The sequence below is a fragment of the Natrix helvetica genome (assembly GCF_964273705.1).
Source record: "Natrix helvetica genome assembly, chromosome: 2".
NCBI lineage: Eukaryota > Metazoa > Chordata > Lepidosauria > Squamata > Natricidae > Natrix > Natrix helvetica.
In genome coordinates this window covers 162,408,822-162,434,689 of record NC_138552.1, presented here as the reverse complement: position 1 = coordinate 162,434,689, position 25,868 = coordinate 162,408,822, and the positions used below count along the sequence as shown (strand labels likewise).

Sequence of the window (25,868 nt, the reverse complement as noted above, 5' to 3'; positions counted from 1 at the left end):
TTTGGAGATTTTGTCCCAGCAGTTCAAGATTGTACTTGGAGTTATTTCAACTCTTTCAACAGTAATGATATTTTCCCCACTCCAATATTAGTATGAAGTATGGCTGATTGTATTGCTATTAGTAATTTTATTCTATATTCACTTGATTGATTGATTCTATTTTCATTCAGATTTCTGATATCCATGTTACTGGAGAGTCAGAGGACATGTCTGCTAAAGAGCGATTGCTTCTTTGGACGCAACAGATAACAGAAGGTTATGCTGGAGTTCGCTGTGAAAATTTTACTACCTGTTGGCGAGACGGGAAATTATTTAATGCCATCATTCATAAATACAGGTATTTGCGCTTTTGTTAAGAATGTATGTGGAAATAATAATTCTGAGGAATTAGAAAGTGGCGAAGATTTATCATTACAACTTGAGGTCTGTTTGGTAAAGCATGCATCATACATTGTAGCAATTCAACAATGGACTTTTGGACTCAAAAGGTATCTCTTTAGAAGACTGTGATGTTATATCTCATTGGTTACATTATTTGGAATTTGCCTTACTGGGCCTTGATATTGTTGTTCAAACATGGGTCAAAGACTCAGCAAAAAGCATCTGAAAATGTATAATATCAAGGTAGTGGACACATTAGAATGAAACCTCATTTTTACACACCATCTGGGATGGAGGAAATACGTTGAACCTAAATATCCATTAAATCTGAAAGTATGTCATAGGTATGATTTACTATATTTGATTTGCATCATGAAGCCATAGTGCAAGGCACATATTGCGGTGAATATTGTAGAATTAAGATAAAATTTATTTACATTTAACTGGCTTCTTTGTACTACCTGAGATGCAGAGAAAAATTTTATTTTGTAATGGTGGGGCGTTTTTATATAGAGCTGTAGTCTGTTGCACCCAAAGTCTGCTAAACAGAGGTGAATTAAATCAATGTTTCATGGTAGTTTATTTAAGAAGCTCAGCTTCCAATTATATTTTCCATGTTTAAAGCACAACTCAGTGTCCTTTAAGGGTATGTTTGAGAATTTTTGCGCAATTTCTGATGATAGCTCAGAAGCCAGAGAGGCAGCGCATTGGGTTGTCAGGATCAAGTGACCTCTAAAAAATATTTTCTGTGGTTTTTAATAGGGATAAACATAGCTCTGAGTTAAAGACTGTCCTTTATGGGAACTGAAGACATTCCTGGAGGCTGGGATCACAGTGGCTGTTTCCTTGTCATCAGATGACAGGATAACAGAGATCATGTTCCCAGATGTGAGAAACTTTTAAAATATTGGTAGCTTGTTAAGTGTTTTTATAGGGGAGGCAGCAAACAGCCAACTATTTATGATGAGTGGAAGGAGCAGAAGAGGTGAAATAAGTTAACATTTGTTGATCTCTATATGATTTTTTCCTTGTAAGGGCTACACTTCATAAGAACTGCAAGAATTGAAATTTAAGTTTAGGCTATGAATGGATTAAATTTGGATCCTATGTGTTGGGTGTATTAGAAAGTATTCCTTGAATAAACGTGTTCTTCATTTATCCTGTCTGATAATTGATTATCGCTTTTCTGTGTATATTTAGATTACATAAATTAAAAAGTATATATTTGCTTTCAGAAAATTGTTGGGGCTATTTTTATTGCTGAAGCCAATAGGAATTCCTTTCTGAACTAGTTTATTATTTTGTGTCCATGGGTGTTTGTTAGTTGTTTTGTCTCTGTATCTCTGAAATTATAAATGTTAAATTTAATCTTACCTAGCACTTCTGACGAATTGGAAGGATTATAGTAAAGTCACTGATTTGATAAAGGTAGAATAGAAATTTGCATGAAATGTATGGTATTTGTAATACTGTAAGTAAGTCACCCGTAGAAATGCAACCATAAAACATCAAATTGCTATCATACATCAGGTATGTTTTTTATTTGGTAGTTTTATAGTAGTACCTGAAGTTCAACATCATTAAGCAAGTTTTGGTATTATGTGACATGTAAAACCTGTTGCCATGGTCTTCTGTAATAGCTGTATCTGTCTTCTTGTTGAACTGGAATTGGTGATATCTAGAAGGTCAACATTTGTATATAATTTGTTGGCACAACTTGGGCTCCTCTTGGGAATCTAGATAATTATCCTGTTTCAATATAATATTGATTCATATTAGCTTGCTACAACATCATAACAAAATAAAAGAAGACCACATGTATCTTCAGAAAGCATAAAGTTTTAATCAAATAAAACCACATTGTACCTCTCCAGGAATTTCCTGTCTTATTGTTCAGTTGCAATGATCCTGGTATTGAAAAGCAAATAAAATGTTGGGGGTTTCTTAGAAATAAGAGAAATTACTTCTAAGTAAATGTGTGTAGAACAGTCAACATACAGAAAATGTTTTCAGATGTTTAAGGGCAATTGAGATAAATTAGGTAAGCTGCAACAAATGGTATGAATCATAATATGTTGTTTGTTGAGTTTTATTGTGACCACGGTTTTTTTGGCAGGGAGAATGTGTTCTTCCTGATCCCCTTAGAACTCACAGTGAGCCTTAATACCATCAATCATGGTAGCTTTCATAATTGCTTCGGAAAGTAGGAGACAGGGACACAGTATTAACCAGGATTCCTTTCCTTCCTAAATCTGTCAGCAGGGAAAGTGAAGAGAGCTTACATTAGTGGTCTCTTCCTTATAGGGTTGGCAGGATTCATGTCTCTTTCCTTTGCTTTTTATCTTCTATATGAAAAAAATAATGTTATCAGTTTCAATAGCTATTAATCTCATTGACTTTCATAAATTGGTACAATCAAGCTCTGGTTAAAGTTAGAAGCCTGTGCAATAGTAACTTGTACCTTTGTGAATTCTAGGATAGATTACTGTTATGAACTCTACAAGGTTCTGCCTTTGGAGGCTATTTTGAAGTTACAGTTAATGTAAAATGAATTGTCCTCTACAGCTATTTAACTCTGATACTGTGGATTCTAAACTAGCTTCCAGTAGGATTCTGAACATAATTCAAAGTGTTGATTTTGAAGTATAAAGTACTTTTTTGGCTTGACCCCAAATATCTCCAGGACGGTGTTCTTTAAATAGAATTTTAGAAGAAATCAGTTCTGACTAAACGTCTCATCTAGGAATATTAAGAATTCCCCCACTGTATGAAATTTAGGAGAGTGGAGATCAATGGGGAGGCTTTTGGTCATAAGAAGAAGGCTTTTGTCTTGGTTTTTAAAAATGAAGTTAAGACACAGCTATTCTCCAGAGTTTTTAGTTTGAGAGAACTGTTACTTGGCTTATAAATATTAGGAATAATGATAGTTTGATCTGTTTGATTAATTTTATCTTTTTTCTTTTTATTGATATTTTAACTTTAATACTGCAAAGCCAAGGACTCACTAAGAAGTTTAATAATATATAAAAGTTTTAAATAAATGCAATAATTGGGCTGAAGTAGAGAAAGTTCTGGAGCCAGTACTCTCCCTGTACTGATCTCTAGGCAAAAAGATAATGTTCACTTAGCAAAGTAGTCATTTCAAACATCATTCCCGAACTTCCGATTGGGGCGTTTTTTTGCCCTCCCTAAGCTTCAAGAAAGTCTCTGGAGCCTAGAGAGGACGAAAACGGCCTCCCTTGGAGGAAGGCGGGAGGCCGTTTTTGCCCTCCTAGGCTTCAGGAAAGTGAAAATCCCCCCCCCACATAGGGTCACTCACGCATGTGCAAGTGGGTGGGCACGAGCGATAGCTTGCGCGCACACACACAATTTTGGCAGCCCTATACCATTACAGACAAATCTTTTCTTATGGGTCTGATTATTTATTTTGAAGTCCAGGAAGGAAGCAGATAGGCACAAAACAGAATGTAAGGAGTAATTCATTAATTATAACATAATTATAATTAATATAGTTTCCGCAATTTAAAACAAGAAATGAACACTATGTCAAAATTGGAAGAGACCTTGAAGGTCTTCTTACTCCAAACTCCTATTCAAGCAGGAAACCCTATACCAGTGATGGCTAATCTTTTTCTAAAGGTGTGCCAACAGTGTATCCATGCGTGCCCACCAACCTGCACTTGCACGAGCAACACCCCGCCGGGCATGCGTGAGTGATCCCTGCACGGGGGGGGGGGGATTTCCTGAAGCCTGGGGAAGGCGAAAACGGAAGTTCATTCCTGAATTTTCAGTTGGGCTGTTGGACCTGTTTTTTGCCCTCTCTAGGCTCCGGAGACTTTCCTGAAGCCTGGAGAGGGTGAAAATGACCTCCCCCAGCCCTTTGGAAGGCTGAAAATCAGCTGGCCAGCATGCACATGCGGCTGGAGCTGAGGGCTGCTGTGGCAGCAAATATGGCTCCACGTGCCACGTATCACACTTGTGTGATAGGTTCGCCATCACGGCCCTATACTATTTCAGACAAATGAATGTCCAATCTTCCACTGTTGGATCATTCACAACTTCTGGAGGCAAGTTGTTTCACTGATTAATTGTTCTAACTGTCAGGAAATTTTTCCTTAGTTCTAGGTTGGTCTCTCCTTTATTAGGAGAGGACCAACCTAGAAGCAATTATAAGGACAATTGCTTCTTGTCCTGCCTTCAGGTCAGTGGTGGGTTCTGGATCCCGTTCCAACCGGTACGGTTGGAACGTGCACGGCAACATCCATATGGATGTGCGCAACGCACGTCTGCAGCATGCACATGCGTCTTAGCGCCTCCTTGAACCTCCGTGACGTTCCAGCTGCTCAGCGGAGCATTGCGCAGGTGCTGTACGCGCCGTGCGCGGAAGCGCCGAAGACTTTAAAAATCGGTAAGGAGGGCGGGTGGGTGGGCCCTCTGGAGCAGCGTACCAGAACGGTATCTGGTGCACTCGGCAGGCTCTGGTACACCCATACCAGGGCATATTGTCTGCAACCCACCACTGCTTCAGGTGCTTTGGAGAATAGTTTGACCACCACTTTCTTATGGAAGCTCCTTAGATATTGGAACACTGTTATCATGTTATCCCCTAGACCTGGGATGGCGCACATATGGCACCCGTGCCACAGATGGCACACGGAGCCATTTGTCAGGACATGCGAGACGTTGCCCTGTCAGCTGGCCAGCTGACTTCAGCCTTTTTTTGAGGCCATTTTTCGCCCTCCCCAGGCTCCAGAGGCTTTATAGGAGTCTGGGGAGGGGGAAAACAGCCTCCACTGCCCCCCCCTGGAGGCTCCAGGAGCTTCCCTGAAGCCTCCAGAGCGCAAAAACTGGCCCTATGGGAAAACCAGAAGTTTGGGAATGGACTTCCGGTTTGCTCGTAGGGGCGTTTTTCGCCCTCCGGAGCCTTCAGGGAAGCCTCCTGAAGGTCCCTGAAGGTTCCGGAGGACTAAAAGCAGCCCCATGAGCAAACCGGAAGTCTGTTCCCGAACTTCCGGTTTGCCTGTAGGGCCGTTTTTTGCGCTCCGAAGGCTTCAGGGAAGCTCCTGAAGCCTCCGGGGGGGGGGAAGGCTGTTTTTGCCCTCCCCAGGCTCCTATAAAGCCTCTGGAGCCTGGAGAGGGCGAAAAAAGCATGCAAAATGGGGGAGCACTGGTCATGCGTGAATGCGCACTGGGATCGCGCATTGCATTATGGGTGTGGGTGGCACGCCCGTGCACAATCCCTCCCTGCGCTCCCCCCGCTTTTGGCACGCGAGCCAAAAAAGGTTCGCCATCATTGCCCTAGACCTTCTAGGTAGTACTAACACTTCATGTGATCTTTATTGTGACTGCTTCTCAGTGCTGTCAATCATCTCTCTGTCTCTGTCTCTCTCTCTCTCTCCCTCCCTTCCTCCCTCCTCCCCATTTTCACGTTTCATATAGCTTCTTCAGTTGTTGTATGCTCTGGCTGGTATTGGCTTTGATGGTGTCTAGCCACCATGATTTTTGGCCCCTTTGATTCCTTTTTGCCATTGCCTTTTCCAGTATGGTCCAGTACTTGCTTGAGGTCCCAGTCCAGAAAATTGGGGAGAGTTGAGTCAAGATCTGCTGACCTACCTTGTAAAAACCTTAACAGGAAAATATTATGGAAAGGCTTTCAAATGAATCAGGTTGGATTTCCTTCTACCTCCAAAAGTATAAATGTATAAGGGAATAGTAGAGAAAGCTAAGCTTGGAAGGATTGAATGTAGAAAAATACTATTACTCATTATTCCTTTCACTTGAGGATGAAATCTGAATGCAGCAAGTTTGAATAGGTTTTATGCACATGGTATAAAAATGCGCATAGCCTCATGAATATGGAATGGAATGTGTCTTGTTTATCAAGCAAAGCTTTTCACCAGTTTTTGTGAAATGTCTGAGCCAACAGCCAGAAAAACTATATGAAAACAATAAATACCAGCCATGAAAGTATTGTGTAGCAATAAAAAGAAAATTGGAGGTGCACAGGGGAAAAAAATGTGGTTTATAATAAACCGATTAAGCAGCAAGCACACCTGGTTTGTTGTGCAGCAGACCTAGCTGGAGACTACAGGAAGGCTATTGAAAAATGTGGGAATATTATCTACGGCAGTAAAATAATAAAAATCCCAGTTTAAGAGATTGCAATTGTATTGAGTAGATGAGAGATTAACTCGGAGCCTTTTGGCCCTTCAGAGAAGCTCTTTGGCTCTTTAAGTTGAGCTTCCGATGAGAACCAGTAGCAATCCCCGAGAAGAGGAAGAGAAGCTATTCAGAACTGGAGATCACGCTTCCCAGATTTTGTGAGGCAAACAGAGCTGTGTGAGCTGCCAGATCCATTAAAGCATGGCAGAAATCAAGACAAAGAATTTTAGGTGGGGAAAGTTTGTGAGATGTAAGTCTTGCTTTAAGGCAAACAAGTCATATATACTGTAGCAGAGGTTTGGTCTGAAGCATTGGTTTCATGCCAGCCCACAATGCAAGGGCTGTACGCTCTGTACTATGGCGATTGTTAAAACATGTTGCAGGCTATCAAGATCTAACTTGAATACATTCCTCCAGGATAGGAGAAGCAAGGATGCCAGGGTTTGCCGCAGCATGTCAGTTGCCTCTAGCTACAAATGGGGAAGAAACAAAATATTACTAAGTGTCAAGCCTTGGATTGCTACCGGATACGTTTGAAAAGAAGAAAGCCTCTATTATGTGCACCTTCAAGTTTCTGCTTGCTGTTTTCTACTGTGCAGCTTATTCTTGCTTTTTCTCCGAGCGGGGAAATAAAAGCTCGGCCGAGGAAAATAAATTTGGTAAACTTTGCTTAGCTGAATTGAAGCAAGTTTCCACTTTCTTGCTGCAGGGATCACTTAACATTAAAGCTTTCAGACTGAGAAAAGAGACAACATTTCAGGTGGAGTCAAGTGGATTCCATAGAGTACAACTGGCACCTTGCTTGCTGTGTAATTGTGAGTGATGGATCTTGAGCCAAAGGATGTTTAACAACAACATAAAATAAAGATAATTTATGAAAAATTCCCTTGATGAAGAAGGATCTTCATCCCCCCCCTCCTCAATATATCCCAGGGAGTATGTAAAACCTAAAAGTAGATAACTGGCCAGATCACAATGTTAAGTTCGCTGCTCCTTTAATCACAATTTTGCAGGAGTTTTTATTTTCTTATTTCTGAAGCTGGCCTCCCCAAAGTCACATTAGACTAGCTTGTGGCTTTCTGGTGGTGTACTTTAGATCCATCAGAATGATTTAAGTTCTGTTTGTTCTTTTAAGAGGAATCGTGGTATATTACAACATAGAAAACCTTTCTCCTTGCTGCTATAATGTGGATATCTGACAGAGAATAAGCCTACTCTTGTTTACTGTCAGGAGGTGGTGCCTCTGGTCTTCCCTCCTTAAGGAAAGTTGTTGAGAAAGTGGACCGTAGCTAAAGAGGATCCTTGAGGAAGTTGGTTATCTAAATCCATTTCACTTTAAGGTTGGGATTTAGTGTGGCGGCAGCTTTGGTTGCACTTGGACATGGCCTATATGAGGAAGCTATGATGGCAATGAGCTTTTGATACTGTTAACCATGATGTCACACTGGACCAGTTGGGGGCACTATTTTAAAGTGTTTTTTTCCTTCTTTAAAGCTGTTTTTTTCTTTTTTCTTTTGGTTGGCTTGTGGGGAATTGGGAGAGGTAACTCCCTAGGGCCTTTTTTGTGGAGTTCCACAGGTTTCCTTTTAGTTCAACATCTACATGAAATCTCTGGTCTATATGATCTGCAGGTTTGCAGTTCTCTGTCATCAGGATGCTTATAATATCCAATTATAGCTGCTACCGGAGGCCAACCAAATGAACCTTCTGAGACTCTGTCGTAGGGCCTGGAGGCTATATAAGCCTGCTTGGGAAGAAAATGAATCTGGTTCAATTTTCTTCTGACCTCATGGACGTGGATATATATTACCTTTAATTTTGGGTGGATTGCACCTCTGGAATCACAATCTCTGCTTGATGAGCAAGAGACGCCAGGAAGGTCTTTGTATAACTCTATTCAGTGCATCATTTGCCCTTTCCTGATTCAAAACTGCCTTCAGACAGTTTTCATGCTCTAATCTCCTTGTAGCTTGACTACTACAATACTTTCTACATGGGCTTGCTTGTGAAGACCACTTGAATGCCATTGGCTGCCATCTAACAGTTATCTGGATTTGTGCAGGATAAGAGTTGAGATCATAATTGTAGCAGGAACTTTCTAGCTGATGGAATGAACTTTTTAAAAGAACGTTCTATGAGAAGAGAAGCTAAAGAATCAATGCAGCAACCGCCAGGAAGGGAATTTCCTGCTATATACCATAAGTTGCAGAAGCACAAATGTCAAGTCCTTTATATTACACTTTCAGATATGAGGTGTCCTTGGTGCTCTCTGAGTTTATATTCTAGTGCATTGCCTGTCTGCGCAGGTGGAGGCGGTCTTAGGGATTCTTTGGTTGGGCTATTTACTGATTACTCTTTGACAGTTTCTTGATTGGGGTATTGCTTACTTGATTGTTGGGATCCCATTTTACAATTTGTGTCTCAAAAATAAAACTTATGACAAATAATATAATTAATAGTAATGATCGTAATAATAATAATTGAAAGATGCTATTGTGGTTTCTCATGGATGAGATAAACTCAAGAAAAAGCTGAGCAGTGCTTCCTCAGGGGACAGGGAGGAAGGAGCAATATCGAAAAGGCTCAAGTCACAAAAATAAAAGTATTTGAAATAATAGTAATTGTTGATATTCTAGAAAGTGACAAAAGAAAAATGATTGAACACATGGTTGACAATATAGAATAAGACTCTGTTTTCTGCTTATCTTTTATATTTTGTTTTTAAGATTGTAAAAACTGTGAGATTTGGATGGATTTCTACCACTAGTGTGGGAACTGCCAACATTTTCTATGTATCCCCTTACCTTTTCCCATAAATGTTTAAAAACCAATAAATTTTTTTTTTAAAAAAGAAAAAGCCTGAGCAGTGTGAAAATTACATGATAAGTCTGTAAACAGATACAGGGCAGAGCAGGTTTAGCTCTGCCTCAAATGGAGTTACACTTTCATTATAAACTTCGCCTGCTGGATTTTTGCATAATTAATCTGCAAACTCAGCATCACATAATGGAATGATAACAATTTCTGACAATGGTGCCTCTCATTCAAAGGTGGGCAAAACCACTTTAATTCCTCTTTCAGTCATAACGTATTAAAAGAAACAACAATGTGCATGTTGGGACATGGCGTTTGAGTGTGTTGAGTTGTGTTGAGAAATTCATAGATGTTTCTATTGCCAGTCCATTATTACCCTTTATGAGTACAGAAGTTAGGTATATGTTTCACCGGCGTAAACCTTAGAGCTAATTGTAGTATTCAAAACGAAAGCTTTCCATTCCCAGCTCAGGTTTTTTGCTGACAAAATAATGGGGCTATGCACTGCTTTGGGTTCAATTCTGAAAATAAATTTCGGAGCACATGAATGAATGCAGCACCCATTGGCATTCAGGCTTCCAAGTCCTGAACATTTCTGCTTGAATGAGATGCCAGCAGAGTCTGTGTTCTATACCTGTGCCCTGTGAAGCACCTTTTCAGAATGGAACTGGAAGTATTGCCTAACTATAATAAATAAAGGAACTTCTGTGAGAATGACACTGAATTCATAGAAGTAAAAAAAAAAAATCTATTTTTTTTAGTAAATAACTAGTCAGACATTATGCCAAGAACATCATTATGCCTTGCTGTGAAAGAACAATTTTGAATGAATTAAAAGTTGCTGTGTGTGTGTGTGTATTTATTTCATAAAGCTAGTTTTTTCTGAAATAAATGGCAAATGGCTAATGAATTTAGTTTAACAAATGTATTGGATCTGACTTTTGAGATAAAACTATATAGCGAGGCCATATAGATCAATAAAATAGCATTTACTTTTATTACTCTGTGAATACAGGTAATCCCTGATTTACTAAATCATTTATTTAGTGACTGTTTGAAGTTACAACAGCAATGAAAAAAGTGAGGGGAGGAGGGGCTGATGTCGCGATGATACGACATGCAATCTTGAAGCTCCAAGATCGCCGTCGATATCTGGACATTCCTTTTGGACCTAAACCGTCCCGCAGAGACGGTGATAGAGAAGGGCACATCCTGCTGATCCCAGGGACATTTCAAAGTCCCTGTTAGATCCAGAAGAAGCCCTTTTTTCCAGCGACAGAGAAGCAGCCATTAAAGCTGCTGAAAGTTGGCACAGCTCCAGAAAGGAAAAAAAGCGGGAGAGAAAGTGTGTCGAATTGGTGAGATAAATTTTATTATTAGAGAAGAGAACACCCAAAAAGAAAAATATCATAGGGTCTGAAGCTGATGTGAAGTTACAATACATCTAACAGATCTGGCTATGATATTTGGTTATGGTATGTATACATAGAGGCTATTTTTGTTAGCTTAGGCCAGAGGTGTCAAACTCAAGGCCCGCAGGCCAGATCCAGCCCATAGGGTGCTTAGATCTGGCCTGCAGGGCCACCCTGGAAACAAGGAAGGATAGGCCTGCAGTACCTCTGCCAGTGAAAACTGGGCTCGGGAGGCTGCAATGGCCTCCTGTGACCCTCTGGCAGCAAAAACGGAACTTAGGAGGGCTCCCGAGCTGTTTTCACTGGCAGAGGGTTGCAGGAGGCCGTTGCAGCCTCCCAAGCTCCATTTTGGGCCTCCACAGGTGACCATGACACGAGTGACGTCAAGTGTCCTCCCTGGCCACGCCCACCCACCCCCCAACCAACCCTGATGCGGCCCTCAATGAAATTGAGTCTGAAACCCCTGGCTTAGTCTTTTAGTTGGATGTTCATGTGTACATTCCCTTAAAACAGGAACAGGACATTATACCTGAGCCAAACAACACCAACTGTATTCTAGGTACACTAAGTATACTCTTATATCTTAACAAACTTTATTTCTATTAACTTCTTAACTCTGGGTGTGTCTGGATTGGTTACTGTCCCTACCTGCTCTCCAACAAAGTTACTGTACGTGAGAGAAATGTGCCCTCAGGGAAATATTTGAATAATCTGGATATTTGCCTATGAATACTTAGTAGTAAAATTGCTATGATATATATGTGGTTGTATTTTATTGCTTTTGCTTCTTGGTAAAAACAAAATTATAAATTGGGGAATCAGTTAAGGAACTTTTAAACATATCTAATTCATAATTCATTTTAAAAATATTTTTTTACTGTTGATTGTTTATTACTGAATCAAATATAACAAAGGAATATTTTTTAAAAAACTTACAGATGTTCCTCCATGATCAAGTTGCTTGTTCAGCCATTCCTTAACATCTCCGGAAATATAAATTATTATTACATTTATAAAAGCTGGCAATCCTTCTGGTCTGGTTGGTTACTTCAGTCACACATAAACAGGCAGTCCTCGCCTTACAACCGTTCATTTACTGATTGTTCAAAGTTAGAATGGCACTGAAAATAGTGACTTATGACCGCTTTTCACACTTATGACCATTGCAGCATCCTTGTGACCATATATCAAAATTCAGATACTTGACAATTGACTCATATTTATGACAGTTGCAGTATTCCTGGTCATGCGATCACCTTTTATGGCTTTCTGACAAGCAAAGTCAATGAGGAAGCCGAATTTACTTAACGATGTTACTAACATAACCATTCCAGTGATTCATTTAATAACGGTGGCAAGCAAGTGAGTAAAATCGGGCTGAACTCATTTAACAAATGTCTCCCTTAGCAACAGCAATTTTGGGCTCAATTGTGGTCATAAGTGAAGGAACACCTGTACTGTTTTACCCCAATAGTGCTGGGGATTGATAATGATGCCTTTTAAATTAAAGCATTTCCTACTTCTTCCACCGAAGTGTGTATAACTGATTTTGAAGCCTGGCAAAGATTCTGCAGACTATGAAAGCTCTTGTCTGATTTTTTTTTTAAAACAGTCATGCGAAAATGTTGACAGTGACCTTGGCAGGTAAATTATAGATGATACCACAGGTGTTACAAATGTTCCTTTTCCTCTGGTGTCAGTTTCAGTTGGCTTGTGATGGTGGTGATGACATTCAGCCTTAGACTTTGCAGGTTTTACAGGGAATGAAAATCTTCCAAATACTAGTTAACATCTATTGCATTGTAGCAGTTGCTTTGGATAGTCAGATGGATGGTATATAAATTTAATAATAAACAAATCTGCATGAAGCTACTGAGTGAGTTCAAACTCAGTTTCATTGAGGGTTGCATCAGGGTTGTGTTTGACCTCAGGGGGCTGGGTGCATGCCTCAGGGGGCTGGGGCATGCCCAGTGTGGGTATGGCCAAGGTGGCTGTGGCTATGGCCAACTCGACATCACTCATGTCTGGGGCACCTATCGTTGGCGCAGGCGGGGCTGTGGGGGATCCTCCCGCAGCCCTCTGCCAGTGAAAACAGGGCTCCGTTTTCACTGGCAGAGGCACCGCAGGCTGGTCCTCCCTTATTTCCAGGGCGGCACGGCGGATCTAAGCACTCCATAGGCCAGATCCGGCCCAAGGGCCTTCAGTTTGGCACTCCTGATCTATAGAAATCTAATCTTGGCAAAATGCAGGTGATATGCATTACACCTCAATCCTGGGTCAAACAGACAGTGTAGTATAAATCCTGTTTCAATGTGTCAGCCTTAGAAGGTAATGCAAGCAAGAAGCACACTCAGAAGTACTAGCTCCAACTTTATTTATTAACTGATTCTTTCAAGTCTGAAAGTTCACTCTTTCCTCTTGCCTTTACAAACCAAGTCACTAGGGAGGGTCCCTTCTGAGAAGTTTGCCATGTCCAGATTCGTTCTGTGGACTTAGCTGCCTCTTATCTAACCATTATCTAGTCCGCAGCTCTTAGTCCTCTCTCCTAAGGTCCTTCTGACATAGTATTACACATGGCCTGGATCAGTGGTGGGTTCCTACCGGTTTGGCCTGGTTCGGCCGAACTGGTTGTGGTTTGGCGGCCTGGGTTGCTGGAACTAGCAGCGACCCAGGCCTTCCATGCCCCCAAACCGGTTCTTTGGGTGACGCCATAGGCACTGCCATCTTGTTTTTCAGTTCTGTGCATATGCAGAACAATTTTAATTGCACTGTGCACGGAGCACGCACACCAGCGAACTGGAAGTAGTGCCTGCTGGAACCCACCCCTGGTTTGGATGCTAATAGGATCTGAGTGAGGAGCAGCAATCTTAAGTTAAATCCTGATGAGATCAAGTGGTTTTGTATTCCTTTACAGAAATTTTCTAACTGTAATTCTTGATAGGTTTACACTTCCTCCAGTGGAATTTGTGTGTAATTTGGGGGTCTTCCTAGAATTTCATTGAGTAGATGAAGGTTTGGCCAAGAGCAGCTTTAAACAAATCCATTTGGTAAACCAGTTGTATCTTTCCTACATGGGAAAGCCCTTTTTATGGTTATTCATGTCTTAGTCATCACCTGTTTGGATTACTACAATACCCTGTACATGGATCTATTCTTGAAGAACATACAAGAAGTACAGCTGTTCAGGAATGTGTTAGTGTAAGAAGCTATGAGCATATTTGTTTTGTCCACTTAATAACACTAATTTGCAAACTGCACTAGTGACCATTTAGCTTCTGGATGTAATTCTAGGTGTTGGTTGTCACCTATCAAGTCCTGCATAGCTTAGAGGTTAAATATTTATGAGTTGCCCCTGCCTATCCAGTAAGATCTGGCCGGGTTCCCAGTAGCTATGCCTGCCCTGCTGAAGTCCATACAACCTCAACTTAGCTGTTTCCATGAAAATGTGAATATTTGGCTCTATAAGCCGCCCTGGGCAAGGTAGATTCTCAACCACTTCCTTTCTGTTATTATTATTATTTTTACAGTTATGTGGTTTGTTTCTTGTTTTTCCCAATTACGATACTTGGTAATTTTTTGGGTATATTATTGTTATTTTAATTTTAATATTTCCATTTTATAAGCTATCTAGAGTTTAATTTGTGATTGAGATGGCTTGGATAGAAGGATGGATGACCAATGACCAATCTTCGATTATTTATTTTACACAAACTGGTTTTGTAAGAGGTCATTAAAACATAATATTGAAATGAATAATGGTGGTCTCATCAGATGTGGAAACAGCAGGCAATAGATTACAGTGGAAATTGTTGATAAAATTTTGTCTAAATTTAGATTTTGTTCCTTTTAATTAGATTAATAAGTGACACTGTAATCATTCTTTTAGGGTTATCATACATGGAACCAACTATATACCCCATTTCCCCCCAAATACGACCTACCCTGAAAGTAAGCCCTCTCCTGATTTTTGGGGTGCCCCTAAAATAAGGCCTATCCCAAAAATAAGGCTTAGTGAAGGGGGTGAGGGTGCCTTCAGCTGAATGACTCTGGCCTGCTGATCTTGGCTGGTGGCAGCTCTGACCCGAGCCCGGCTGCCAATGCTGCGGGCAAGAACCGGCCATGCCAATCCCGCTTTATGGCTGCACAGATGGATCCCTCACTGGCCGCTGCTTCACATGGGAGAGGAGGCATTATGAGGGAGCCCATTTGTCGCATTGGCCAGGTGGGGGTTGCCCACGCAGGTGCTGGGCCTCGGGGCACCACCCTGAGCAGGTGCCAAGCTGGAGGCAGGGGAGTGTCAGTCCCATTACCCGGTTGCCTGCCCTCTGCCGTTTCTCAATAAGTGTGTGTGTGTGTGTGTGTGAGAGAGAGAGAGAGAGAGAGAGAGACAGAGAGAGAAAAACGGCAGAGAGGAAACCCTTTCAAACAGCGTTGCCTGCAATTCTTGTTACCCCTCTCCATCGTTTCTCTTTCTTTCTCTCTTTGTGTTTTTCTCTCTAACACACACAGACATTTGATTGCTTGAAAGGGACAGGTTGCGCTTTGGTTCTACCGTAAGTCTTCCCCCCCCCGCCCAAGCCTTCCCGCCCAAGTATCCCAGGATTGCAACGCTGAAGGCTCGGAGGAAAATGCTGTTTAGAGAAGACATGCAGGGTCAGATCAGCAGAACTGCCGCCCTTTTTGGAGCCTGAACATCCTCCGCAAAACAGGTGATCTGAGCCTGTGTGTCTTTGCTAAACCACTGGTTTTGTTTTGCGGAGCTGTTTAGTGAAGACATGCAACCACAGCTGTTTTGCGGAGGATGTCCAGGCTCTGAAAGCGGCACAGATCAGCTGTTTAGTGAGGCCATGGAGGGGCTAGGTGGGAGGGGCAATTCACCACCCCCACCCTTTCCGATACAGGAAAAATGGGGGGAAACATTAGACAGCCCCCCCCAACTAAGACCTTTGGCCTTTTTTGGCAGTCCAAAAACTATAAGACCTGGTCTTATTTTCAGGAAAACATGGTATCTGTTAAGAGGCCTTATGAAACCCATTAATATTTTTTATCTTAATTTGATATTGGAACTATTGGCCTGCTTCATTTGACAAACAGAAGACAGTAGCTGGAGTTGAATACAGACTATTTTTATATTCCCAAGCTAAGGAAAAATTTAACCTGTGTTCATTGACATCAGAATAAATAGGGTTATAGTTGAAATTAAAAGCAAGACTGAAAATTCTAGAAAAAATATTTTACTGCATTGAAAACTAGAGAGATGTATTGCCAGTGTTAGTGTACCAAGTCAGAAACAATTACAATACAAGCAATTTACATTTTCTCCCTGCTCTTTCCCTTTCTTTGAATTCATATATTTTCTCTGGTAGGTTTAGTGAGAAATCTGCTGTAGAATGACTCACACATTTATAAAGACTGGATAATGCATCTTTATCATATGTAGAATAAGTACATCTACGTGTGTTTTTGACATGTATTTTATCATAGCTGCAAAGCTTTAATACTGAACAAATACTATTCGTGCATAAATATATAGGTGTTTGATTTAAAATATCCCTTTAGGATAGGTATCGTAGTTATCTTAGATATTCATTACTATATTATTTATAAAATGAGGCTGAAGGTAATTGTAACTAATATTAACATTTTAAACGATGGTTAGTACCAATGATAAGGTGAAAGAGACAAATACTTTTTTTCTGTCTGACTTTTCTTTTGGGGGACATTTCCCTATGCATTTATTCCCGTGAGTAATTTACTGAATGGATTTGAGCTTCATTACATGCAACAACTGGAGATAATAGGTTTGAAATTTGTAGCACAAACTGGTTGCCCTTGGAGTCACCTTCTTTTGTCATAGAGCAAATTTCAGCTTGCCTCTTCTTGAATTAAAGAAAAACATTCTGCATTGTAGTCTGCTTAGGTGGTAGTGGCATCCCCACCCCCCACTAAAAAGATAGCAAATATATTACAGCTTGCCCTTTCTTGTTTTGAAAACCTGGCAGCTGAATAGACATAGTTTTATGTTTTGCATATCACAAGTTGTTTCATTGCAAGCAACATATGTGAAATGGCTCAGAAGTCGGCAGAATCAGAGAAACATCTATATGTTTTTTAATAGATGTTCTCCTTTTTGCAGCTTCACAATACATTTGCTTCAAAAACATCCTTGTTGATTAATTTGTACTGACACAAAAGACTTATTTTTAAGTCCATTATTGTTATAATGAATTTCATAATTCATTAACTGAATGTTGTATCCAAAGATAATGTTTTCCTAAGTCAATTGAAGGAAGTCATAACTTTTATGTTAGTTTAAATTGGGGAGTTTGGAGGTAATAGGGGATTAATTGCAGAGCTTGGGGTTGTTGTTGATACCTTTGATTAAAGTTCTCTTTTTAAAAAAAAAATCACAGCTTTCCCACTATTTAAGCTATTACTGCAAAAGCATATTTCAGCCAGTAACTGAGGAAGAATAAATATTAGCTTAATGTCTTTAATTATTGGACAGGTGGAAGTGACTATAAGGTTAATTGTATCCCAGCTGAAATGTATGATGATCATCAATTAATTATGAGAACAATTAATCAGTGGAACAGCTTGCCTCCAGAAGTTGTGAATGCCCCAACACTGGAAGTCTTTAAGAGGATGTTGGATAGCCATCTGTCTGAAACGGTATAGGGTTTCCTGCCTAGGCAGGGGGTTGGACTAGAAGACCTCCAAGGTCCCTTCCAACTCTACTATTGTATTGTATTATCAGGAAAAGGATGCTGGCTAAAATTTATCATCCCATCCATTTTGGAATTGGAAAAGTGTATTTCCTTAATTTTTAGGGAGCACTATGTTTTAAGATTCAATTTCTGTAATCACTAACTAGCATGGCTAGTGAAAAGGGCTTGTTGGAGTTACAGACATCTGATCATCATCATGTTTTCCATTCCTGTCTTAATTTCCTTTTTTTTCCTGATGGTTGTTTCTCCCCCCCCCCCCCATGTCTTTCTGTCACATGAATGGTCAGGATTCTCTTTAGCTCATTTGGGAAGAAGATGAAGTGACAAGATAGGGAGAAAGTGAACTATTTATTGTGCATGAGCATGCTGAAGCAAAACTTTGGTGGGGAGAGGAGAAAGAGAGGGAGGAGGAGGAGGAGAATAACAAACAACAACTTGTATGCAGCCTGCCTGTCTACAATTCTGGGTGGCATGTCAAAGAAACTGCAATAAAATCAATAAAACTTAAAAGATATAGAAAAAAGTTGGCAAGCATGATGAAGTAGAGAATTTCATTACAGTAAGACAATTTCATCATAAGATGTAGCTTCAAGGTCTCATCATTTCGAACCCTTCCTCTCCTCAAATGTTGCCCACCACTTTTCCCATCTAGAAAAGGCAGAAGAGATAAGGCACTTCTGGATAATTGTAAGATATCCAGAGATAATGTTTTGGAGTTTCAAGGGATTCTGACCTCAACCAGTGTCTTCTCTGTGTAAAAGACTGCAAGTTTCCACTTCTGTGTCTTCCCCTTGTGATAAAAACATCTCAAAAAACTTAAGTCTTTTTTTTCCAGAGAGAATATTCTGTCTGGGACCTGAAAAGCTGAAATGTAGGGCCCCTTTCCTCTGAAGTAATAACCTTCATCATTTCCCTTGAAAACCTCATCTTCAGAAGTAAATGAAGACCACCGTTCACATATTGTCTTCCCAAAGCAGATTAAAATCTTTTCTTTTACAGGCCGGACCTGGTAGACATGAATACTGTTGCTGTTCAAAGCAACCTTGCAAATTTAGAGCATGCTTTTTTTGTAGCTGAAAAACTTGGAGTTGCCAGGCTTTTGGATCCTGAAGGTGAGTTGATGAATTGAAAATACTGTTGATTCACGGGCTTCAAAAAGCTTGAGAGGAAGCCTGATGTTGTGGTAGCTGTATTGTAAACATTACCTGTGTCCACTTGTACATTTTAGATGTCGATGTCTCCTCGCCAGATGAGAAGTCAGTAATCACTTATGTATCATCACTTTATGATGCATTTCCCAAAGTACCTGAAGGTGGTGAAGGCATCAGTGCACATGTAAGTAAGAAAGTAGTTTTATACACTCACAGCAATTTTTAGGCAGAAATACTGAAACGTTATGTAACATTAAGAGCGTGGGCTGTTCTGATTGGGGCGCAAAACTTATATAACTGCTATTTACTGTAGAGAACAACTTGAATAACGAGGTCATAGAATGATAGTACTAAGAAGTGAGAGCTCTCCCTTTGGTCATACTTTCTCCATGCAGGGAAGGTGAATCCACTTCCTTCTTCAGGTGCCATGTTCTGTTGGGCTTATTTGATATTTAAACTGTTGAGCCAGGAAATTTTGAAATGAGCCCACATGGACATAATGCTAATTAAAATATATCAGGAAATTGGCCACTAGGTGTATGAGTGGGATCTCTTCTTCAAGCTCACCCACTAGAGCAGTGTTCTCCAACATTTCTGGATTAGTGGCCCAGCACAGGATGGGGTGGGGAGGAAGAGGGAATGGTTTTATGTGAAGGGCAGGCACATGCATGTTTGTATGAGCAGCGGGCGCACATACCCGCCGCTTCAATGAGTCACCTGTTGCTCGTGGGAGTTGAGCTGGGGCCACCACTCATGTGGCCTGGTTGTGAATTGGCCACAGCCCAGTAGTGGGCTGCGGCCCACGGGTTCGGGACCTCTGCACTAGAGCACAGCCATGTGGGGAAAGAAAGCATAAAGACCCGATGTGATAGAGATAGAGTTATGAAGTTAAAAACTTGGTGGGGGGGGGGGGGTAAAAATGAAAAAAGGAAAATTGACAGAAGAGGACCTTAAAAAAAGTATAATGCTTACAATAAGGATGGACTGTTTCTCAGGGTAAGCAAGGGAAGTGCTAGAAGTATAAGCTATCAATCAGGTGAGTAATAGATAAGAGAGCTAAAATCAGATAACAGAAGTATAGATGGGCTACAAGTATAGAGGTGCTATAAAGGAGAGAGGGCAAAGAATGAGCAAAATATTGTACTGGGTATAGGAGAGGAGGAGAATTTGAATCAGAAGTCAAAGAAGTATAGGGCTGAAAGAACCAGTTTCTGCAATGTTATTCAAAAATTGTTTGCAAAAGGAGATTTGGCCAATTTAAATTGTAATTTTGCTGACACTTTAGGACTAAGTTAGATAGAGCTGATTGGTTGCTTATCTATAATGCAACAGATACAATTGACAAGCAATGTCTTTACAATTGGTGTGTTATTATTATTGCTTCTCTTAGGATGTTGAAGTCAAATGGATTGAATACCAGAATATGGTGAACTACCTCATCCAATGGATTAGGCACCATGCCACAATAATGAGTGACAGAGCATTTCCAAACAATCCTGTAGAACTCAAGGTGATTTTTTTTTCTTTTGTTTATATTGCCAGAATACAGTTTTTAAAGAATGTTAGGCACTGTACTAGTCCTTTAGAGTAATCACCTATTCATTTATAGAGATTCACAAAACTCCCATGTCCTTTAAATGGCACTGCTGGAACATAAAATATTTGTTTCAAGAAGGGTCTGCCTTTTTTCCAAAGACAGAATTTTCTCAAAGCCAGCTCCAACCCACTGCAGAGTGGGTACAGAAGAGAGTGAATTAAATATGCCAGTACAGCTCTTCTGGGACCTTAAGAGGTTGGCATCGTTTGCAGTGTTACATGTCCCTTTAAGTAAAAATGCTGGAAACTATTTTGTCAGAGAGAATGACCATTGTCTTACCTGAAGGGTCCTTTTCAGGGCGCTGCAACGGAGAGTCCAAAGAAGGGTTAAACACAGCCAATCTGCCCAGAACTGAATTGAAACTTTAAGCCACGCCTCTGGTGCCGACTCTCCTCAGATTTATTCAATGAAGACGTGGAACAGTTGCGCGCTGAAACTTCAACTGGAAGTCTAATATGGAACAAGTCAAAAATAGTCCAACAACAATAACAGAAACAACAAACAACACTGTGACTTCACAAACACCAGCGGAGAATAGACCCCAGGGCGGGGTGGACTCTCCGTTGCAGCGCCCTGAAAAGGACCCTTCAGGTAAGACAATGGTCATTTTCCAGGGCGCTGCTCTGGAGAGTCTAAAGAAGGGACATGCCCAAGCTAACTGTCACTAGGGCGGGAAGGCTCAGCCATCAGGGTCGCTCCGCTGGTATGGATGCCCTGAAGAACACGCCTCCCAAAGGCCCCTTCCACCGATGCAAAACTGTCCAGTTTGTAATTTCGGACAAATGGAGACAGAGAAGTCCAGGTGGCCGCCTTGCAGATCTCTTCAATCGGTGCCTGTGTAGACCAAGCAGCTGTGGTGGCGGCGCTTCTAGTCGAATGTGCTGTGATATTGCGAGGCACAGGAACGGACTGTAAAACGTGGGCAAGCGCAATACAGGCTCGCAGCCATCCGCCGATGGTAGATGAAGAGACCTTCTTGCCTTGAGAAGCTGGTTGAAAGGAGACGAATAGAGATTCGGATTTCCGAAAACTGGCCGTGCGCTTGATGTATCTGCGAATAGTCCTGCGCACATCCAGCATGTGCCAGCGCTTTTCCCTCGGGTGCCGAGGATGCGGACAAAAATCCGGAAGGACCACCTCCTGCGCCCGAGGAAACCCGGAATTGACCTTCGGACTGAAGGAAGGGTCCAGCCTCAGGATTACTCTGTCGTTACGAATGAGACACAAGTCCTCTCTGACTGACAGGCAGCCAGTTCCGATATGCGACGAGCAGACGTGATAGCGACCAGAAAAACCGTCTTGAATGTGAGGTGTCTGAGACTGGCCGTCTTAATGGGCTCAAACGGGGGCCCAATGAGGGACCGCACACTACATTGAGATCCCAAGATGGGTATCTGTGGACCACTGGGGGTCTCAGGTTGGTCGCTCCCCTGAGGAAACTGCGGATGGTCGGATTCCGGCCAAGAGATGCGTAGCCCTCAACTGAGAGGATGGTTGACAGGGCTGCCGCCTGGCGCCTCAGGGTGTTAGGTGCCAGGCCCTTGTCCAAACCTTCCTGCAGGAAGTCCAGGATGACAGGAACCGAAGCAAGGGGCGCAGACGTACCATGAGCCGTGCACCAGCTGGCGAAGGATTTCCAAGTGGCGTCGTAGATGCGCGTCGTGGACTGCTGTCGTGACGCTTGGATGATGCCAATCACCTTGTCTGACAACTTGCCTCTGCTTAGGAGATCCCTCTCAAGTGCCAGACGGCCAGCTGCAGCCACTGGGGTTCTGGATGTTGAAGGGCCCCCTGGCTGAGAGAGATGTCCTGTGGAGGAATCCGCCACGGTGGTGTGATCGAAAAACTCACCAAGTCTGCAAACCAGGTTCTCCTGGGCCAGTACGGTGCTACCCGCAGCACCTCCGCCTCCTCTGCTAGGATCTTCCTGATGACTCTGGGAAGAAGAGGTAGCGGGGGAAAAGCGTAAAGCAGACCTTTCGGCCACGGGCCGTGCAGCGCGTTGACTCCTTCCGCCCTCGGGTCGTGGAACCTTGTGAAGAACCGCGGAAGATGCGCGTTGGCCGCGTTGGCGAACAGGTCCACCAGCGGGAGGCCGAACCTCTGGGACAGTTGCTGAAACAGCAGCGGATGTAGACGCCACTCCGAGTGGTCGACTGTGGATCTGCTCAGCCAGTCCGCCTGGGTGTTGCTCGTGCCCGAGATGTGCTCCGCCTGAAGAGAAAGGAGATACCTCTCCGCCCATCGACCCAAGAGCTCCGCCTCCTTCATCAGGGATCTGGAGCGCGTTCCCCCCTGTCGATTGATGTGCGCCTTGGTGGCGACATTGTCTGTCATGATGCGCACGTGGTGAAGCGCTTCAGCGCAAGCCTGACTGCCCTCAGCTCCAGCCAGTTGATGCTGTGAGCGGCTTCGGAAGGGGACCACCTGCCCTGTGCGAGCTGGTTGTGGCAGTGGGCCCCCCAACCGAACAGGCTGGCATCCGTTGTGATGGTGAGCCTGACTGGCTCCTTGAATGGCGACCCCTTTAACAGGGCCGGAGACAACCACCACTTAGAGAGCGACGTACCTCTGCTGGAACTGGAATCAGTCTTGTTGAGCTGCTTTCGTTTGTTCTTTGATATGGAAGCAGGAACCACTGAAGGGGACGGGAGTGAAGTCTCGCCCAAGGCACGATTGACAGGCACGAGATCATCTTGCCGAGGAGCTGTGAGAGCTGAACCACCTTGACTAGACGTGACTGCTGCACCTGAACGACCATCTCCCGAAGGCTGGCCACCCTTTCCGGGGACAGGGATACCGTGCCCGAGGTGGTGTCGATGACGGCCCCTAGATGCTTCAGTCTGGTCGTGGGAACGAGATGACTTTTTTCCAGGTTGATGGTGAACCCGTGGTCCCGGAGGTAATGGAGGCCCGCGTAAGAGAACCTCAGGAACTTGCGGTGGGCTTTGCGGATAGGGATGTGGAGGTAGGCCTCTTTGAGGTCTATGGACGTTAGTATATCGCCTGGCCTGATGCCCCCAAGATGGACTGGAGGGACTGCATCTTGAACCTGCGATATGTCACGTGGTGATTGAACCTCTTTAGATCTAATATCCCCCTCTACCCTCCTGAGTTTTTGGGGACCAGAAACAGGATGGAGTAAAACCCTCTTCCTTCCTGGCCTGCTGGGACAGGTTCTATGGCCCTGATCTCCTTGAGGTGCCTTATCTCCTGTTCCATGAGGGATCTTTTGACTAACCCTGAGGGAACTGGACACCGGATGAAGTGGCGGGGAGGGGGGGACCAGAATTCTAAAGTGAGACCCATGCGGACCGTTTGAAGAACCCACTGGTCCGACGTGGTCTGCTCCCATTTGGCGTGGAACAACTGCAACCGCCCTCCTATGGGAGCTGACCTGTGATGGTCATTTATACCTCCTAAAGGGTCGGGAGCCGGAGCCCCCCCGAAATGGCCGCTTGGAGAAGGGCTGCTGGCGACCTCTGTCTCGAAAGGACTGACGGTCCTGAGACCGCTCACCCTGCTGGGGATACGCCCGATGATAGGGGGCGGAGCTGGTGGAGGGCTCATTGTTCCGAAAAGCCTCCCTCCTGTAAGAGCCAGGACCTTTACGATCAGGCTTTTTGGTGACTGATGGCATCACTTTCTTTTTGTCCTTGTTTTCCACAAGGACTGGATCAAGGACCTCACCAAACAGCTTGTCCCCTTTAAAGGGGGCAGTAACAAGCTTCCATTTGGAGCGCATATCCACATTCCAGTGCCTAAGCCACAGGAGGCGTCTGGAAGTAACATTAGACGCTAGGGCACGCGAGGCAACTTAGCAGCATTCAGAGTGGCATCAGCAGTGTACTCTGTGGCTGCCATGATTTTATTGATATCCTGCCTGACTTTAACGTCCTTGGCAGGTTTCTTCCTCAACAACTGCCTCAGCCACAGGAGAGCCGCCCTGGAGAAAAAGGAGGCTGAAGCGGAGGACTTAATGGCCCATGCAGCTGCCTGATGGGTCTTGTGACAAGCAGTTTCGGTTCTCTTGTCCTCAGCCTTGAGCCCCTCCAACAGGTCAGGAGGGAGCACAGAAGAGGAGGTAAGAGCCGCTACAGGGGGATCGATAGGAGGGAGCTTGAGCAGCTCCTCCAGGCTGGCATCCACCGTATATAGCTTCTTGTCATGGCTGCTGGGGGTAGCCATGGTAGCTGGCTGCGCCCACTGTCTTTGAACTAAATTGAGGAACATCTTGGGTACAGGAACTATTTCCTGGACCGAAATGGGTTCCTCAAAGAGATCCCCAAATAGATCATCAGGGTCTACAACCACCTGAGCTGGGGGGGTGGACCCCATGTGAGTTGAGATCTTAGCCTTATCTAAAATGGTTTTGAAATTATCCAAATTAAATAAGCCTGAAAAGGCCGGCTTTTTGGCGGGGCTTGCCTCATCCCCAGAGAATTCAGCTTCCTGCCTAGGAAGAAAATCCTCTTCTTCCTCCCAGTCTGACTCATCGGAGGCCACTGAAGAATGCAGGGACGGGGGTGGAAGGCTAGGAGCCATCTCTCTGGAATCCTCCTGGGGTTGCAAATGGTGGGTCTTGCGAGTGCGCTTGCCACCTTTTCGCATGCCTGCCTCAATGCCCTGGGAAATGGCCCTGTTAATTATTTCCTGCATTTCAGTGGATAGGTTAGGCCCTTGGGACTCAATGGGGCGAACCCTTTGAGTGGGCCCGGGGATCGGCTGTTGAGGGGCTAAGGGCCCCATTGGAGCTGGTCCCTCCTCCATATCAGAGGGACAGGCAAAGAGATCAGCCTGATCAGCCATGGAATGGCCTGGAGAAGTTGCCATGGCCAGGGAATCCCCTTCCTCTTCACTATCAGAAATGGGGCCTCCCTGGGCTGGAGGAATTTCCCTGGAGGGCTCCCCAGGAGACACCGAAAGGGAAGATTGGGCCTGCTGTTGGGCTTTGGAAAACTGTTTTTCTAAGGCCTTCTGTCGCCTTAATGCATCTTTGTCTAGGCCTGAGCCCTGCTTGGGGCCATGCCTGGAGTAAGGCTTACTCCCTCTAATGGCCTCCCTGGCAGCTTTCCCGGCCTGTCTTACAGGGGCTCTGGAAGAGACACCCTCAGAAGTCTCAGGGACCTGATCTGCCATGGTAACAATCACTGGTTGGGGCAGTAGGGGGATGGGAAACCACCACTCACCACTTCCAGAAAGCCCACCGCAGCACGATGCTCCTGAGGAGACAGAGAAACTGCAAGGCCTGAAGTAGCTTGGAATTTCTTAGGCGCGAGCAGAATTCGCTCCCAGCGCCTGCAGGAGAGTAAAGGAGGCGACCCAGCAGGCCACGATCCCACGCCGCTATCACTTGCTTGGATTGGGGCCCAGGTCGCCGGTCACACCGGGCAAGTCTGACTCCACGCGGCTCCTGCAAAGAGCCAGGCACCAGGCAGCTGCGGCAAAAAACTTTTAAAAGTAGAAACGGAAGATTGCGCAATCCAAAATGGCGGCCGGAACTCACCGGAGCTTTGCGCGCCAAATTTGAAGAGGGAAGAAGCCAAAATGGCTGCCCTGGAAGCCCACGCTGCAATTTGACTTGCTAGAAGCACAAATTGCAACGGAGGGCTTCCAGCGGGAA

At 43.6% G+C, this 25,868-nt stretch overlaps 1 protein-coding gene across 5 annotated transcripts in view; it reads left to right on the top strand.

The window, feature by feature from the left end:
• LOC309386795 (dystonin-like) overlaps nucleotides 1–25,868 on the top strand; it is a gene marked incomplete at its 5' end in the record, with an annotated part of 348,938 nt that overhangs the window by 137,115 nt on the left and 185,955 nt on the right. For all 5 annotated transcript variants that reach the window (XM_081942582.1, XM_081942577.1, XM_081942581.1 and 2 more), the window contains 4 exons: nucleotides 171–337; nucleotides 18,497–18,609; nucleotides 18,726–18,832; nucleotides 20,039–20,158. In XM_081942582.1, coding sequence (XP_081798708.1) covers nucleotides 171–337; nucleotides 18,497–18,609; nucleotides 18,726–18,832; nucleotides 20,039–20,158 — 507 coding nt within the window. The remainder of the gene's footprint in view (nucleotides 1–170; nucleotides 338–18,496; nucleotides 18,610–18,725; nucleotides 18,833–20,038; nucleotides 20,159–25,868) is intronic.